Source organism: Polyodon spathula, chromosome 12 (assembly GCF_017654505.1).
Source record: "Polyodon spathula isolate WHYD16114869_AA chromosome 12, ASM1765450v1, whole genome shotgun sequence".
NCBI lineage: Eukaryota > Metazoa > Chordata > Actinopteri > Acipenseriformes > Polyodontidae > Polyodon > Polyodon spathula.
Window position 1 is genome coordinate 7,577,927 of NC_054545.1, and position 17,848 is coordinate 7,595,774.

A 17,848-nucleotide genomic window follows, 5' to 3' on the forward strand; every position below is an offset into this window, starting at 1 on the left:
CATGGCTAGTTACGGCCATGGATACAACAGGTGCTTCCAGGATAAAACCAAGAAGAAGAAAAAAATTGCCAAAAAAACAGCAGCATTTTGGTTGAATTAAATTGAGAAGCAGTTTACAGTACAAACTGTATAGTTTGAATTAAATATGTTTTGCATTCAGTGTTTTACCATAATGTAAAAACGTTTATGAAAAAAAAAAACTTTAAAGTTTTTAACATAACTGCTTGTTCTTATTGTACAGTAACAGTATTATACATGCAATAACAAATATCACAGTGGTACTAGTTTGCGACAGCAGTAATATTTATATTTTTTTCTTTATTTCAATACACCAACGCCAATATAATCATTCTTGTTTGCGCTAAGTGCATTACTGCGGTAAGTGATGGTAACGGTAAACTGTAGATTTACAGAACAAACACCAGAGCGCCTCGAAGCATCATTCTTCACTCAAGTGCACTTACCCACAACACAGACCCACACACCACACATGTCTTACATGCATGAATCGTACATTGCACAAACTGAGAAGCAGATACAGACAGGCTGCCAGTCTGGCATTGAAGCGAAACAAAGTTACAACATCATGTATGTAACATTGATCATTTAAAAAGCTAAAGTAATACAAACATATTATATGCGGAAGGAAAAATAACTAATTTGATGAATTTTTTTTAAACGCTTCACTTGCAACATCATTTTAGATTAACCTGTATTTCTGGTGGTAAGCATCTACTGTCAAACCGAATAGTTTCTGGGCTGAATCATACCTAACACGAGGGAACCCTTTTTTAAGAACACGAAAGTGTAACTGGACATTTTGGAAGAATGGCATTGACAACTCGTTTGCTGATTACACTTTTTATCATAAGAGCAACTGGTACTGTGGAAGAGTTGGAATCCTGTCCTGCTATTTGCGAATGCTCTGAATGGAAGACGTTTAAAATTACTTGCTCGGATATTGATGCGATACCCAAGTTTCCTTCAAGCACCAGGACTTTGTGAGTACTTTACAAACTGCATATTTATTATCGCCATTATTTATTGTGGTTTTAGTGGTATTCGGCGTGTTTTGTTTTTTTTGTTTTTTTTGTTTTTTTTGTATAAGCTTATAAAATTATTTAAGAATTGAGTGCAGGTGGCGTGCATGTTGTGTGTTATATATATATATATATATATATATATATATATATATATATATATATATATATAAGGAAATATTCCTATATTCTTTTGATTGTATTCTTTCTGATAAAACGGTAATTTTTTTATCTGTACAATTCTAAATTAACTTGTAATTCAAATGTTTAACTAACTTGAAATAACATTGGATAAGTACAAGAAGATGTATATTTTATACACTTTCTTAAACATACAGTGTGATTGTTATTGTTGGCAACAATTTTTAGTCCCTCAAAGGTAAGTATAACCCTTAGTTCTCTGTAAGTTGGAGCTTTGTTGAAGTGCCGCTTCTGTGTTCTTATGGAAGAATCTTCCCAGGCTTATATGACTTTACAACTCCGTATTTATATGAAATGTATTTGATATGGACAAGTACAGCCGCAATCTCGTTTGCATTCTTCTGTAATGGGAGATTAACACATAATTACAGGTAAAGTTTATGTGGGTGCTGTTTATTTAATGTATTTGTTTTAAATTGAACAATGCTACAAACCCATAAAAAGCAGGTGTGTTTGATTAAGGACAACATAGCTTGTGTTGCAAAAAAAATAAAAATAACAAAAAAACTATTTGTGGTAAAGGACAACACCATTTCTGTTAACACACACTTCTTAATCAAGAGATTTTACACACAATTGTCTTGTGTTACAGACCCTGCTAAGCACTGTACTTAGGTAAGGTGGTCCAAGATTAGTGCCAAGGAGATCCTGCACACCAGTGTGTTATATGCTGTACAATAGGATCAGGCCCTGTTGCTTCTCAGTTAAGAAACCCCTTTCTTTTTCTGTACCTTATCTTTCTTGCTCACTATATTCACAACACATTTGAGTCAAATGTAATTAACCTTTATTTCAACTGTAGATCACTGGGTTAAGACTATACAGTATATATGTCCAATGAATCCATTGTTAAATAGTGAGGCAATTCATTACAATAATGACTTACTTACTTATTATGAAACAGGTTAAACGTGGCACATCTCATAAATACAAACCAATGGGTTAACCGATGTCACATTACTCAAGCTTTAAAACAATTGAAATGAGTAAGAGCTGGCCAGTTTAACTAATGGCACCATAATATGACTTGCCCAGTGCCTAACTGTGTTGGTGTCTTATTCAAATATAAACACATATAAAGCTCAAATATAAAGTTCTTAAAACTAACATTCCAGCTTGCCTGTGTGATTAACCCAGAAAAGAAAAACTGTGAAATTGAAAAATCTGTATTGGTGCTGTCCAGTAATCCTTAAATTCTCAATATCAAATAAAAAAATATATATATCAACCGTGACTCTTATATATATATATATATATATATATATATATATATATATATATATAGTAGATAGATAGATAGATAGATAGATAGATAGATAGATAGATAGATAGATAAAAAATAAAAAAAATTTTTTAACTAAATATTAACTTATTTTTCACTTTATTTGAAAACGAAAGTCCAACAAAAATAACTCCATGGGGGACTGCAACAGCAGGTGGTTTATTTAGCTATAGGTAAAGAAATGTACACAACTCTATGACAACTGTTTAGAATGGAATTCTCTCTTAATGTTTTTAAAGGCACTGAGGTAAAACCTTTTCTTTTAGTATTATACATTTTGTATATAAATATAGTTAAGCTTATTATAAAAATCCACAGACAGACATATTATTGTAGTTTTTTTTTTTCCTAGCCGTCTATAAATCTCCTGTAATGAGTGTTCCTCTTAACAAAGCCTTGAGAACCCATTCACATTATGTGGGCACATCATGAGAAGACCTTCTATTGTGAATAGTAATCAATGTAATATCATATGGCTTCTTCAGATGAAAATATAAAATAGACTATGATAATGTGCTGCCTGTCTAAAGATATAATAATAATAATAATAATAATAATAATAATAATAATAATAATAATAATAATAAAAACGGGGGAGGGGGGTGTTGTTATGAAACATTTCTATTTCTTTTCTAAACATAGTTTGATGCATTTTGATAGCCCTGCATCATCGATCTTGTGAAAAGCTGGAAATATGTGCATAACTGTCAACACATATAAACAGAAAGAGTAAAATATACTGAAACCGGGCTGGGTGGTGCCAGGAATAGATTCCATATTTTATTATACTTTTGGGATTTGTTCCAGAAGCTATATCGACTTTAGTTAAAACTGGGGATTTTCAAATTCTCATTTCAAGCAGTCTTACATGTACTTTTAGTGCTAATGAGTAAATCAAAATGCATAGAAAAATGTAAATCTTTTCTCCTATTGAAAATGTAGAAAAAGTGCTAAATCTTATACTTGTGATAGCTATATATATATATATATATATATATATATATATATATATATATATATATATATATATATATATATATATATATATATAGATAGAAAGATAGATAGATAAATAGATAGATCTGGTTTGCAGGATTGCAGGCCTTGCTTTCAAATTGTCTTGCACTCTATTTTTTTTATTTAGTAGTTGCCTATTGGTTTTTTTTTTTGTTTGTTTTTTTTTTAATCATTTTTCTCCCCAATTTGGAATAGCCAATTATTTTTAGGCTCAGCTCACTGCTACCATCCTCGCGCTGACTCGGGAATGATGAAGACGAACATAAACTGTCCTCCGAAGCGTGTGCCATCAGCCGATCGCTTCTTTTACACACTGCAGGCCCACCATGCAGCCACCTCAGAGCTACAGCGTTGGAGGACAACACAGCTCTGGGCAAGCCCACAGGCGACCGGCCAGACCACAGGGGTCGCTGGTGCGCGGTGAGCTGAGGAAATCCTGGCCGACCTAAGCCCATCCCCCCTCCCCTCGGGCAGCGTTCCCCTGCAAGCTCCCATCCACAGTCAGCAGTGGAATAGCCTGGAGCGCCTTTAGCCTTTATCGTATGCGCCACTCGGGAGACCCCAAATTGTCTTACACTCTTGTCCTAATGACTGACATGCTTTGCAACCGGTAAGATGCTTTGATGCACTGCTGGGGTGAATCATACTTTAATGAGAGATTTCATCCCTTGTATGGGAATAAAAAGCAGCTGTATTAGAAGTGCTAAAAACTCATGATACTGGCTGTTTAGAAGCCACAAAAAAATAACAATTAACATTCATTTACCACATATATTGCATTTTGGTTGCATATTTTTTTTAAACTACCTGCAGTGCACCAATGAAAATGGTTACTTTAGTGCATAAATATAATATAAGGCTATTAGAATGGAATGTTTGCATCCAGTTGCTGTAAACCTCTTCTTACCATGTAATTTCACTAATAGGATGAGTGCTTTTTGACAGAGACTTTTCCATTATTGGAAAATGGAGAAAATGGTGCCTTTGCTGTACTAATTAAATGTAATTCAGTGGTAAAAATACAATTTGAAACCTGAACCATGCATTTATGTAGACCCTCCGTCTGAAAGCCAGCACCGGTGGTATGATAATATACGTAGTCTCAGAAAAACATCATACTTTAAAATCTTATAGTGCACTGGATAAGTGGAAAACATTGGCAACATTCTGCTTTTAATCTTAAAAGCGCCAAACTAAAAATGTTGTTAAACTTTCACCTTATAAACCTTTCTGGATAGGAAGACATTGAAATTATGACTTTCTTTCTTTGCAGAAATATGACCATTTCTTTTGTTTCAGCATATGTATTAACTACATGGGGAGAGAAATCCTGATTGAGATGGTAAGCTAAACAGTTTTAGTTTCGGTGTCACAGGCTGCGCTGCCAGATTTTTCTCCAGCTTGGCCAGATGAGAGAAAGGAAAGGGTATGTTCAGCCGTCTTGATGGCACAACCATACCCCTGAGAACTAGCAAGAGTAGATTCTAACAAGACATACAGCAGAAGAGAAGACAAGTATTTGCCACTTCAGAGATTCAAGTTGTTTTTCCATGCAGGCTCCAAGCAAGTCATGCTTCATATAATGGACTCTGGTGTGCTGGTCCTGGCCACATCTTCATCCAGGCTGTGGGTAAAATGATGGTTGCCTTTGACAGTGGAAAGCACATCAGGCACATACTGTAGCAGTACATGGAACAAGTCTCTTGGCTTAAACAAGGCTCTTACTGTTTTCCATGCCTTCGCTGGCTGTGACACCTGTTTCATCCTTTGCTGGTAGAAAGCTATGGGATACATGGAGCACATTTGGGGATATCACTACTGCATTCCTGCACCTGCCCAAGGTTCCTGAATCGGTTTCAAGCTAAACAAAGTCCCTGATTGAGCGCTATGTAGTACTTTTGTATGACAAAACCAGCAACATGTCATTGCAGCAAGGAAGCAGCTCTTTGCTCAGAAAGGACAGTTCCTAAATGCCATATGTCCCACTTAAGCAGCACTCATGCAACACAGCAAAGAGCTGCCTACCAGGCAGGGCAGGGCTGGGGTCAAGCTGTCATTTCTACACGTCTATATCCATCTAGTGGCTGGGGTAGGGTACAAGTGTATATAAAAGTGTATACAAATCATAACAAGAATTGCTACAGTGTGGATGCAAGGAAGGGTTTAAAGCACACTGTAAATGTATAAGGGCAGTATTAAAGTGTACTGCACTGTAACTGCAGTGGGAAATGCTGCTCTTATGAGCTCTACATTGTATAGTGACTGGACTGTGCAGTATGAGGTGCAAATGAGAGCATTCACTTCATTGTGTGTGTTTTGTTCACTCTCTGTGATACATCTCCCTGTAAAACTGAACTAAGTAGAATTATTTACAAACAATAATACTAGAATAGAAGTGTTTTTGTTTCTAGCACAATTGCTATAAATCGTAATGGATAAATAGTGCTTTTTGAAATCTGTAAATATGTGAATTAGGTGAAACTTCTCTGTAAAACATACATTTTTTTTTTTAAAGTGTAATAAAGAAAATTGTAAATCAGCAATATTGAAAGGGACTACAAATAATCGTATGTGACAATGTCTCCATATCTAAAATTGTTCAATTGGAAAAATGCTTCAACTAACCAAATTGCTTTTATGATAAAATGCACAATTTTATACATCTGCTGTACTATTATAAAAGTTTACCCCATTTTGCAGTTCCATGGTTACACAGTGCTATGCATTTACCATAGTTGAGCCCTGCTCTCTGGTGGATTTCTGCTTGTAAATACCAGAAACACCAGTAATAAACTGTGGGGACTTCAAGCACACATGTCAACTGAAAAGACTGATTTTGCTGTGATTACAGAAACCTGGCTTAGTCCTGACGATGGAGAAGAACCCCACATACAGGGGTCTAAACTATTCTGAAAAGATAAACTGGTAGGAGAGGAGGAGGTGTAGCCCTATGTGTTAGGGATGGGCTAGGAGTTAAAAAAACATTGATTTATCTCAGACTAACCAAAGTGAGTTAACTTGGGTAGAGCTGGTAGGTAAAAACACAAAATGTTTTTCTATTGGGTTATTTTACAGACCCCCTGGTCAAAATAAAAATGATAGTAAATTATTATATGAAAAATGTAGAAGTGCATCTTGGGGCAGACTATTGTAATCCTGTAGGTGGTGTAAACAGTGAACCGATTGATGCACTAAATGATTTCTTCATGACCGATTGTGTCAAAAAACCCCAAAAAACCAGAGCACAGTGTGTGGTCTTGTGAGCTTAAAAACACAAAGCCCTCTACAAGAACAAATCAGTAAACAAAGGTTAACTGTTTTAAGTGGTTTGAGACACCTGCATACTTGAGCAGGTGCCTCTGGCTACCCTGTTAATGCCTCTTGAGGCACACATTTTACACCCATGTGCATTCCTCTTTTCTCACTGCAGTACTCTCTGTAGTCAAACAGATCCATCTGATGGAGTTATCACAAGTCTTTTTTTTTTTTCAAGGTAGACACCAGTCATTGACTGCAGCTGACTGTTTGGGCCTACAGAGGGATGATGCTGTCCAGTGAGCCAGTGCACTAGGTCCTATTTAGCTTTGTGAACCACCTAACTGGTTTAATCTTAGTATGGAATTTGTTTCCTACATGCAATCACAATCACGATTGAAGATTGGGGTCTGCTTTTAATTGGTTGATTTAGTGAATTAGTAATCTGAAAGTTTGTGAGATATTCTAGAATGTCTTGAAATCAGTACCAGGTATCAATATTAACCCCCCAAAAAAGCATTCTAAACATTGCACTTGCTAACTTCTTAAAACATCTGTTTATGGACAATGTTCCATATGTTGTTAAAGCAAGAGGTCCACTGAGAGCTCAATAATGTTCTGAATGGTGTAGCTCATGCTGTGGGTTGTGAAATCACAGGACCCCTCACAGATTGTCAACCTCTTTGTGGCCTCCCTGAGCTAATAGTCCTGGCAAAGCAAGTGTCGAGTCTGCATTACAACATCAAATTCTGCCTTCATTGCCCCAACCACCCCGCACCCCACATACTGTTGTGGATAGTACAAATGTGCATACACTTATCTTTTAATTAATATGCAATTTATATGCTTCATGTTTTTAATTGATATGTAATGGTATCTGTCCAGTGGGAAAATGAGTGAAAGAAATCTGGAAGAACAAACATTAATAGAACTAACAGCCCTTTAGAATAAAGATTAGAACACCTTCTAAGCAGAAAATAATCAGAACGTATTCATCTACTGTATGTATGTAACTTTTACTTGCATTGACATTAAAGAGCGCAACACCAAAAGAATGGTCTTATATCTGTGGCTCCCTGCTATATCGTAATAATGAGGGGCACTTGTAGTCTCAGCTGAGTCAATCAACCCATGTATTGTAGTGAGCTCGAGTTTGGTGGTACGAGATTAACTCACATTTTCTTTGGATGTTTTTTGTGAATTTTATAAATTTCGATGCCTGCTCTTCAGTGTTGCTGAGTAAACAATTACATTTTTTCAATGACATTCATTTGATCATGATCACAGTGAAAATCGCTTTAATAAGCAGACTATTTCCAGTGAGATCATGTCCAATTTAAAAAATAACAGGTTTGCTGCCATTTTCAAAAGCAGACAGTAAATCCAGCATCTTTTCAGCAACAGTTTTCATCCTTGCAAAATCCATTAGTTCAGCAACTGCCCAGTGGGTATTATAACTTTGTCGTTGTTATTTTTTAGTAATGTTCATCTACTGTCTGTACTATCTGGCATCATATATGTAGTTGATATTTGTTGTGGTGTGGTCCCAGCTCCTTTGAATGACTGGTAGATGAGGAGTTGTATTTGATGAAAATACCTAACATGTTAGGAACAAAGGTAGCTTTTACATTCAAAAAGTTAGCTTCTGCTAACATTAGCAAGTTTAAAAAGTACTATGTTTGCAATTGCAACTATCTATACAGCGCACAAAGTCACGCTTGTGAGATTTAATCAATCACAAAAACAGAAAAATTCAAATGAAAATGTAAGTTATACTAAAATGCAAAAATCTAAAAGCATGACCTTTTGGAACATGTTTTAAAAGGTTAACTAAAGTTTTCGAAGAGCTAAGCAGGTGGAACACTTAGATGAAAAACTTTGTTATGCTAAAGAAAAAAAAAACTTTTGTTCTGTCTTTTGATCTGCTCAACAGCTTTCCAAAGAACAGCACAGAAAACCCTTGACTACTAAAAAAGCAAACTCTAGATCAATTTATGTTTTTTAGGGGATGGGTAATGAGTGTGACTGGAATTACTGTATGGCTCAAATAAATAAGTCTGTAGGCCACTGAATCCTGTCTTAGAGACAGGCTGTTGAAAATGTGTTAGATATCCACCAACCAGCCAGGGCTAATGGACTCTGCCACAACAGCCTTAATTGTTCTGACATGAGGTGCACTGTGTAATTACCTTTAATCTGCTATGTTTTTCTTCATAAAACTTACAGTATGAGCTTCTTACATACAGTAATTTGGGTGTGTAAAATGGCTTGTAAGTAGTGGTGTAATTGTTTGTAATTCATTTATTTGTAACACTGTAACTGCGTAACACTGGAAACATGCCGTGTGTTAACAGAAATCAGTACCCAATGCAACAACACTGTGTAAAACACTGAGAAGATCAACTCAAGAAATTCAAATTTGAATTATTTTAAATTAAGTTGTTTAAATCAAGTGTGTACACTATTGTGTTTTTAAAATTAAATAATGTGTTATATTTATGTTTTACACATAAATAAAGGCAAAGCGAGTCTTATTTTATTAAATAATGACTGGCTTTACTTAACCTTGATAGTGGTTTAATGTAATGGGAATTGTGCCTTAAACCTTTTTTTTTTTTTCTAAAGTAAATATACTAGACACTTCATTTTGATTTACTTAAGAATACAATTTTGTGTCATGTGGCTAATAAAACAGTGTTCTGTCATGTGACTAAAAAAATATACGTTTGACAAACAGCCTGTATTATTGGCTTTTAAAATGCACATTTCCACAACATGTTCAACAAAAATTAATTTGCTTTCCTAACAGTTTTTAGTTTTGAAAACATGTACCAAGCTATTTAGAGCTCTGAGCTAAGAAAAGATATAAAATGGCTGCCTTTTGGAAAATAGAGTCTATTAGAATATAGAAATGAATACACTAAAGCTAAACAGCCACATGTGTATACTAAAGTAATCTGTTTCTGTCAAACAAAGTGATATAACCAAACAGAGTCTGATCAGAGTGCTTAACACCAAAGCTGTCTAGACAGGTTAAAACCATGAGGAAGGGAGTATTTCATCCAACAAAGGGCGGATTTAGTTATTCAAAGCCTGTGCACGAACTCAAGTAAATAACGTCTTCTCGCTTTCAGTTATCCTCCCAATAACCTTTTTGTCAGCCTGCATCTCCAACGAGCTACCCGTCCTAATTGTAATCGCTAACATTTATAAAATCAGGCCCAGAACTGAGTCAGATTGCGGCTTAAAAGGTAAAGCTCTTAATTGCCCAGAGGTCCATGTGTCTACAAAAGAGCATTGAACATTCAATTTGTCTTTTTTATACAGTGGCTACATTATTTTAAGATAACTTACAGTGATGTATTCTGATTTTCAGATTTTATTTGTTACTGTTTTTCAGTTAAAAAGTAATTTTTTGAGCTGCATTTTTTTTGCTCTATTTCCACACATACACAGAGTAGTAGTGGGGAAATTGGGTGAAATCATGTTATAAATTTAATGATACACTTAAAACATCAGAAGCCTTATATTTTAATATACTTTCAATTTATAAAGTTTAAAGAAAGAAAATACCTTTATTCATTTATTTTACAAAAATGACCAACGTGATTGGTTAATACGATATACAGGATTAAATAAGCTACACGGCTTTAATATAGGAATTTCTCAGGTAAATATTTTAACCATTTTCAGTGAAATTCTAAATTTCTATTCAACGATGAAAATCAAGCTTTCTTCTACGGCATGTGTTTGTATGTATTAGAAAGAACATGGAATGAACTTAGATTGCCAAACTGTGAAAGGCAGATATTCCTTGTAACCTGTTGACATGCTTAAAGGTTAAATTTAATTAGACCAATCAAAGCGAAGTCATATCTGTTTACCATCATTTTAAGAATAGCACAAGCACCCTTTTATACATTTTAGTAGAAAAACAATGTGTGGTCTTCTATTCAATATATTACGCTAGGACCATTTACAATATGTCTAGATCTACTGCAAACAATCAAAGTTGAATTATGGCTCATAATTTTCACATGCAGTGTCAATGTCTTTAAAGTGTTATTTTGTGTCTTAAAAATAGAATGCTTGAATTAAGGATGTTTCTTCATGAAAAACATTCATAAAAGCAAAATATTCACGAAAGTTAATCCAACAGGCCATATTTAACAGGTAGGAATCTAAAATCAATACAGACAATGTTAGTTTACTGTCTTGGACTTGAGCGAGCACCTAAAATAGGGCAATCAAAGCAACAGCATTAACCACTTTTTTGGAAAGAAGGACTTGAATAGCTTCCTACCATTTTTTTTTTTTTTTTAAGTTACTTCTTGTTATTGTTGGTCTCTTCCAAGTATGTGTGATACTCCTAGAAGTCAATGCTTTCATTGTGGCCATCATGGCAGTGAGTGGAGAATCAAAGAATTTAAAATCCTCGGCACTTCAATGAGGAAACTTTACGATGTCTCCAAGTGAGAGAGGGAAAACATGAAGCCGGCGAAATATAATCAGACAGTGGAACAGGTCTGAAGAAACCTTTCTGATTCAATACAAATGGAATTTAACTGCACAGGAAATACAACCATTTAATGTTTTAAATACTGATGTCCACAACATGCTCACCAAACATTCTCCTCCCTTAGCTTCCTAGTCACGAACAGCACCAGTGCAAAATACGCAGCCCAAATACACAGAATGCTCCAGGATCATCTTTTTTTTAATATATATGGAATATATGAATATTCAGATACATGTAAGCATATTGAATGATTTAGGATTTCAGCCTCTTTTCTCTCATTCAGTTGCAGTGAACCAAACCAGGCACTTCCAGTTTGCATTAGGGACAGCTGTGTAATATATTCTGAAGTTCATTTCTGCCAACAAATTCTGATTTTAAAAAGTAGCAACTCATATGCCTGTGCACGCCAGAAATATTAGTTACCATGAATAAGTTAGAATACCGAGAATTCATAAAAAAACAATGTTGTATTGCATGTGTAACAATCAAGTAGCCTTGTTGCCAAGGGAATATTGACAACACTTAATTAAAGTGCACTGTTCCTTTTAGCAGTGTGATTTTAGAAAGATAAGATGTGAGCTCAACAGTCCTGAGGTGGCAGATAGGAACCTTCATAACCAAACCAAAATGTGTTGAACTGGACCAAGGTACAAAAGTTGCATCTAATTCAATTGTGATGTAAGTTTAATCCATGGCTGTAGCATAACTGCATGGCTATAATTAAACATTTAGCTGTATAACTGCATGTTTGATGGTGTAGTTACATGGTTTGGGTTTGATTTGTGCTGTTTGCTGGATGATAAATTAATGGCTATTTTATGGTAAGTACTGGTAAAAAAAAAAAGAAAAAGCACTTGGGGGATCTATTTTAAAAGAGCAGCAACGTTGATGGTATAAAAATACCAAAATCAACAATTTATACAAAAAGTGTTAGAATATCTAGCATTGAATAATGTTTTCATATTCAGTGGTCCTGAGTGAAAGTTTTCCATTTTGGAATCTACTGTATCTTACATTCATTCAAAACCAACAACACAATGACCGGGTGAATCACACTGTTCCAAGTCATGCTGCATTTCTAAACAGATGCTGAGCTTGATTTAAGGAAAGTAATTCAGTTGTTGAAACTAACTTCAATCATATTTTCCTTTCCAATCCTGTGGTTATTTCACTTATGAGTATAACCATAGACAACCCACTCGACCCATTCAGTTTATTTGGCTATCCTCATTGGTGGAATAATTTCAGTACACTATGAACGCTAATGGTGTAGCCTCCATTTATAGCATACAACACTACTTCATCTAATGTAGTTAAAATATGGGAGATTGATTTAACCTGTACAGAAAATCAGGAGGATGGCAGAAAACATCAACTGGTCTTAGCCATGTGTTTCTTAAAATAAGTTTTGAATTCTAAATGTCCCATTTTAATCTTCAATTCTGTTTATTTTCATAGCAACCTCCCAGAATTGTAATTGATGCTATGATTTTCTTAACACAGCTGTGATTCACACCAAAATGCAGCCAGTATTTTGATTATTGTAATTTAGAATGAAGTTAATTGCCTGTGTGGCTGGTGTCCTGTAACAGACCTGCCTAATCTCACAGTGTTTATTTGAATTTGTCAAAGCACCTCATTTTAGGTTCCACTGGCAAATCCACAGATTAGTTTCCAATGCTGAATTGTTTCATTGTCTGGATACATTATCATAGCATGGCATATATTTCAATTTCATTAATTCTGTAAAGTTAGGTTTCATAACGGAAACACATACGGTAGATAGATTTGATAGGGGATCAATCTATTAGCAATGAGGTCTTTCATTCCAAACCAGAAGCTCCAACTGTACTTTTCTGGGTTTGATCTCTAAACAGAGCATTAAGTGAGATATAGCATGGCATGCCGAGTCAAAGCCAAAACATCTTGTCTGTGTGATTATATATCAGAATCAGATGCAAACAATTAACTAACATCTTGCTGGTATTAAAATAGATTTAGAAAAAAAAAGCATTGCCAAAAGTAAAATGTAAAGAATCTGAAATACTGTATTGTTGTTTCAAATTTGTAATAGAACGAAAGCACAATTCAGTGCTAGTTAGACAGACCCATATTCTTTCCATCCTGCAAAAAGCATCAGGTCTTCCAAAAGCAAAATTCTAAAATGTATTCTAACCGAGAGCAACCAATCAGACCCTGTTTAGCTTTGGTTCTGGTCCAGCCGAGCATATATCTGTTCTTATACAGTGGTGCTCTGCCAGGATTTATACAATGTACATGGAAGAAAAGAAAAATCAAATGATCACAAATTATTTTTGGACTGTTAGCAGTGGATTTATACATAGTTATAAAACTCCATTACCTTGATGCTAATTTGGTTTGTTTTTCATCATTTATAACTTGGTTTATCATGGAATTTCACATGATAATTTGTTCTAATGTTTGTTACAGTAAGTATTATTGTTATTATAGCGTCATGTTGGGTTTTCTGGGAAATATTGTGATATCATCATTAGTTTTTATGGGCTTTTATGAAATACGTTGCAAATATACTGTACCTCATAGGCAGGTAAGTTGTACCTGTATCTATAACTCATTGTTACCCATATACATGTAAACTTCCAGCAATGCTGTAACTATAAATTTAAACACCATAAAAGGTTTTGAAAAAGTGCACCTGACTGCACCTTTATCACAAGTGTATAATGTTGGAATTAGATTTCTTTGTGTTGTTGTAGTGGGTAAGTGAAAAATATTTCAGTTTGTCCCTGCTATGTGATGTAACGAATGGTACAGTACAGGTTAGAACCTTCTGGTCGTATTTTTTTGTTATCACAAACTTAATTAAAAAAAATGAAGTGCAACACTGAAACAGAACTTTCTTTTTGAACTTTTTTTTGCTTGATAAGTCATTGTAAACAAAGCCATATATTACCTTTTTTAAAGATTGTTTTAATGAATAATAAATGCTAAATTGATTGTTTCCTTAAAACAAAGTTACCCTCTGATTACCAGTGTTTATTGTAATTACAAATTATCCTGTTCACATGCAAATTCAAGACCACTGTCATCTTTTCTAATCTGTCAGTGTATGCATTCTGTTCGCAAGACAAAACTACATAAACTCACCATCAGATATATTTTCTGACTTAGAGGGTTAACATAATTTAAACAAAAAATGTAAGAATGTAGTACTCTTTTTTTCTCTCTCACTGTAATGTATTAACTTTATGGTTCACCTAAATAAATAGCAAATCCAGATTTTCTTTTCCATCCTGTTATTTCAATTCTGACCATGTTATAAGGCCATTAATCAAACGGAGTGCGGGTATAGGACCACAGCACAATAAAATAAGATAACTCAGTTGAACCTGCAAGGATAGGGCTTGCGTTTTTTTTTTTTTTGTTTTGTTTGTTTGTTTCTTTTAACAAAATACTCCACTGGATGAGAAAATAAAATGAACCGTCTATAAATCTAGTTCCATCTGAAAAATTGGAGTACAATTATATCAAGTATATATAATAACCTTTTTTTCATTATTTATTTATTTTTTGTCTACATGAGATAAGCAAAAACCTGTAATCTTGCCAGACTTCCATATTACTGCACCAGTCTTTAAATAGCAAAATATTTGTAATGAAAACATTTTTTAAAGTAATCTAAAAATGAGTTAACAGCAGAAGTAAACAGCTTGGATAGTGGGGAACAACATTAAACTGATTCAAAACAAGAACAATATATATGCATGCTGTATATTTGTAGCAGGTGCTTGTTTTATTTTAATTATTAATCCCATCATGTAGTTATTCCAGCACGATTTCCAGTGCATTATTCAAAGTTAAATACACACTTCACAATGCATCTCAGGACATGTGTCTCACTCCTAAATACCCGTGCTTAGGTTATGTACAAAAAATGATGTTAATAATTAGACATAACCTTTTTTTCAAACATATTGTAAAACCTCAGGTCTGCCTAATGAACTGGTATCTAAAAATATATATCTTCTCATAATATGGTCTGGCATGATTCTACAAATAAAAAGTGACAGTTTTTTTGGCTACAGTCCTTTGCTTATTTTGCAAACACCTGACTTGGTGGCAGGTCATCTTCAATATCTACTTCATGGAAATATAACAAACAGTATAACACACACACACACACACACACACACACACACACACACACACACACACACACACACACACTCATAGAAGGCAAACAGGATGTCACTCCTGGTTTTTCTGTGGTTATAGAGCTGTAAACCTAGTATCAGTGACGCGTCAGTATCCGTAATTGCCTGTAACTTAAAAACTCTCAAGCTAATTTCTCATTTCGTAACATGCGATTTTCTCCTTTAATAAAACAGTATTTAAAGAAAAAAAAAAACTACAATAATGTATAACCTGTTGAATTTACATCTTGTCAGAACTGTTTAATAAACTAGAAGTCAAAATATATACAAGACAGAATGCTAACAAGACACCAGGACAAAAACAAAAACAAATGTGCTTTTTAAACTGAAGCTGTTGCTGAAAACACATGTGAAGCCACTTCTCTAGCTGTAAAATAAGAACAAAAAATGTTACTGATAAACACTGTATGTGCTGTGATTATGCTGTTAAAGCAAGTCATTACAGTTGTTATCTTCTACGTAGGCGGTTCATGGAGACACAGCTGACAACAATCCCCAGTGAAGCATTTTCAACCCTCCCAAATATTTCCAGAGTGTAAGTACCTCTTCTGCTTTTCTCTAAACTGGTATTTCTTCTTTCTCTTTTTTCTGCTTTATTAAAAAAAAAAAAGTCCTTACTTTAAAGAAGAAACATATAGTCGCCTGTAAAGGTGATTCAGAGATTTTGCATTTCTAACATTTTTTTTTTGTACAATCTGAGTAATTTTTCTGCTATTTTGACAGTTACAGTTGGCTGAGATGAATGCCATAGAAAGTGAACCAGATATTATAAGAGCTCACTGTATAGACTAACAAGCAGTAAGTTGTTGTTGGGTCGACATTTCTGTTGTGTGCATAGACAATTAGACATTCCTCGTCTCTAATAAAAGGTATTTTTAGATACTGGCCCACTTGCATCAACATTCACAATACACAGCTTTCCTAATGCTTGTGGTTCTGAATGGAATTTCAAAAGTATTCCTTTATCTCACCTCCTCACACAGCCATAATTACCATCTGCTTGTGGATTATTTGTACAGTCACATGTAAGCATGAGTAGAATTTGTCTTTCTTTCTTTCTTTCTTTCTTTCTTTCTTTCTTTTAAAATAAATAAACATTTTCCAAGTCACGCAAAAAGTTCTAAATGTTGTTAAGCATTTTATATCGACAATCACAGTATGTAAAACCTGAGTAAATGATAAAGAAAATAAAAAAATAAATAACCATTGTGTCGTTTCATGGAAAAGTCTGATTCATGGAAATTTCAACATCAGTTTCCTCCCAACAGGTAAAACGCCCCTAGTTGTATTTCTCCTCTCATTTTGATGCACCTTAAATTTTAAGAATTGCTTGGTTTGACGCTACTTAAGTGAAACCACCAGCTGAAAAGCTGCACAATTATGAAACTTCTCAGAACGCTCATCTGCCTTACTTTTAGATTGAATCTACCCCCTGGTCTGACCTTAGTGGCATGACATGTAAATAGCCTTATTATGACCTTTCAACTATGATCCTAAAAAAATACCTCTGAGTGGTCTAATTCTGGTTTGGTAACTTTATTGTGCAAATAATAATATGGAGTTAAGAACTTTAAGAATCTAGCATAAGGTGCCAAAATCGAAGGAAAACAGTTTTATTTTAACAGAAACTCAGTTTAAAAAACATGTGCATTCCAACTTCGAATCAAATGGACAGAGATATGTTTCTTTCCATCTTGAACTCAAATGTTTCTTAAAGGTGGATCATTCAAATTGACAGAGTGATCACCATTTCCAACAAATGAGTTTACTTCAAAGGAGACATATCCCACTTAAAGGCTTCATACAGTAATTCAACACATCTTGTTCTAATAGTCTCCATGTTGAAATACATGTTATACAGTACAGACCCTTTCAGATTAAAGGACAAACCTTTTTTACCACGCTAATTACAGGCTTTGTGAATACATGCTTGGGATGCTGACATACAGATAATTATGAATTCCACTGTTTTTATTACTGTCTGTTTACTGTTACACATGTGTGTCATATCCTGTTGCCACCCCAGGGTTCTATAAAATGCTTGTTTAAAAAAAAAAAAAAATTCTGAAGGATATACTTTACATATGTGGGATGTCGGCATTGTATTGGCGTAATGTGATTTAGTAATTTAAAATTGTAAATTACATTTGTGACAGATTCAAGTATGCGCCGTTTTAGCCAGGTATTTGGTACAGACTGTATGTACCATGGTTTTCTTCTGTGTTTTGACCGCCCTTTATTTTGGAACTCATAGTGTTTTGTACTGTCTCTAAATGAGAACAGTCCATTTTCATGTATCTGTGTAACTCATCAGTGGCACCAAATTTTATGTAGCCAG

General features: G+C 34.5%; 1 protein-coding gene across 1 annotated transcript in view; it reads left to right on the forward strand.

Moving 5' to 3' along the window:
- The first annotated feature begins 537 nt into the window (after positions 1-537).
- Positions 538-17,848, forward strand: part of LOC121324942 (thyrotropin receptor-like) — a 28,252-nt gene continuing 10,941 nt past the window's right edge. Inside the window, exons 1-2 of the mRNA XM_041267154.1 lie at positions 538-1,001; positions 15,974-16,045. Coding sequence (XP_041123088.1) covers positions 829-1,001; positions 15,974-16,045 — 245 coding nt within the window. The 5' untranslated portion in view covers positions 538-828. The remainder of the gene's footprint in view (positions 1,002-15,973; positions 16,046-17,848) is intronic.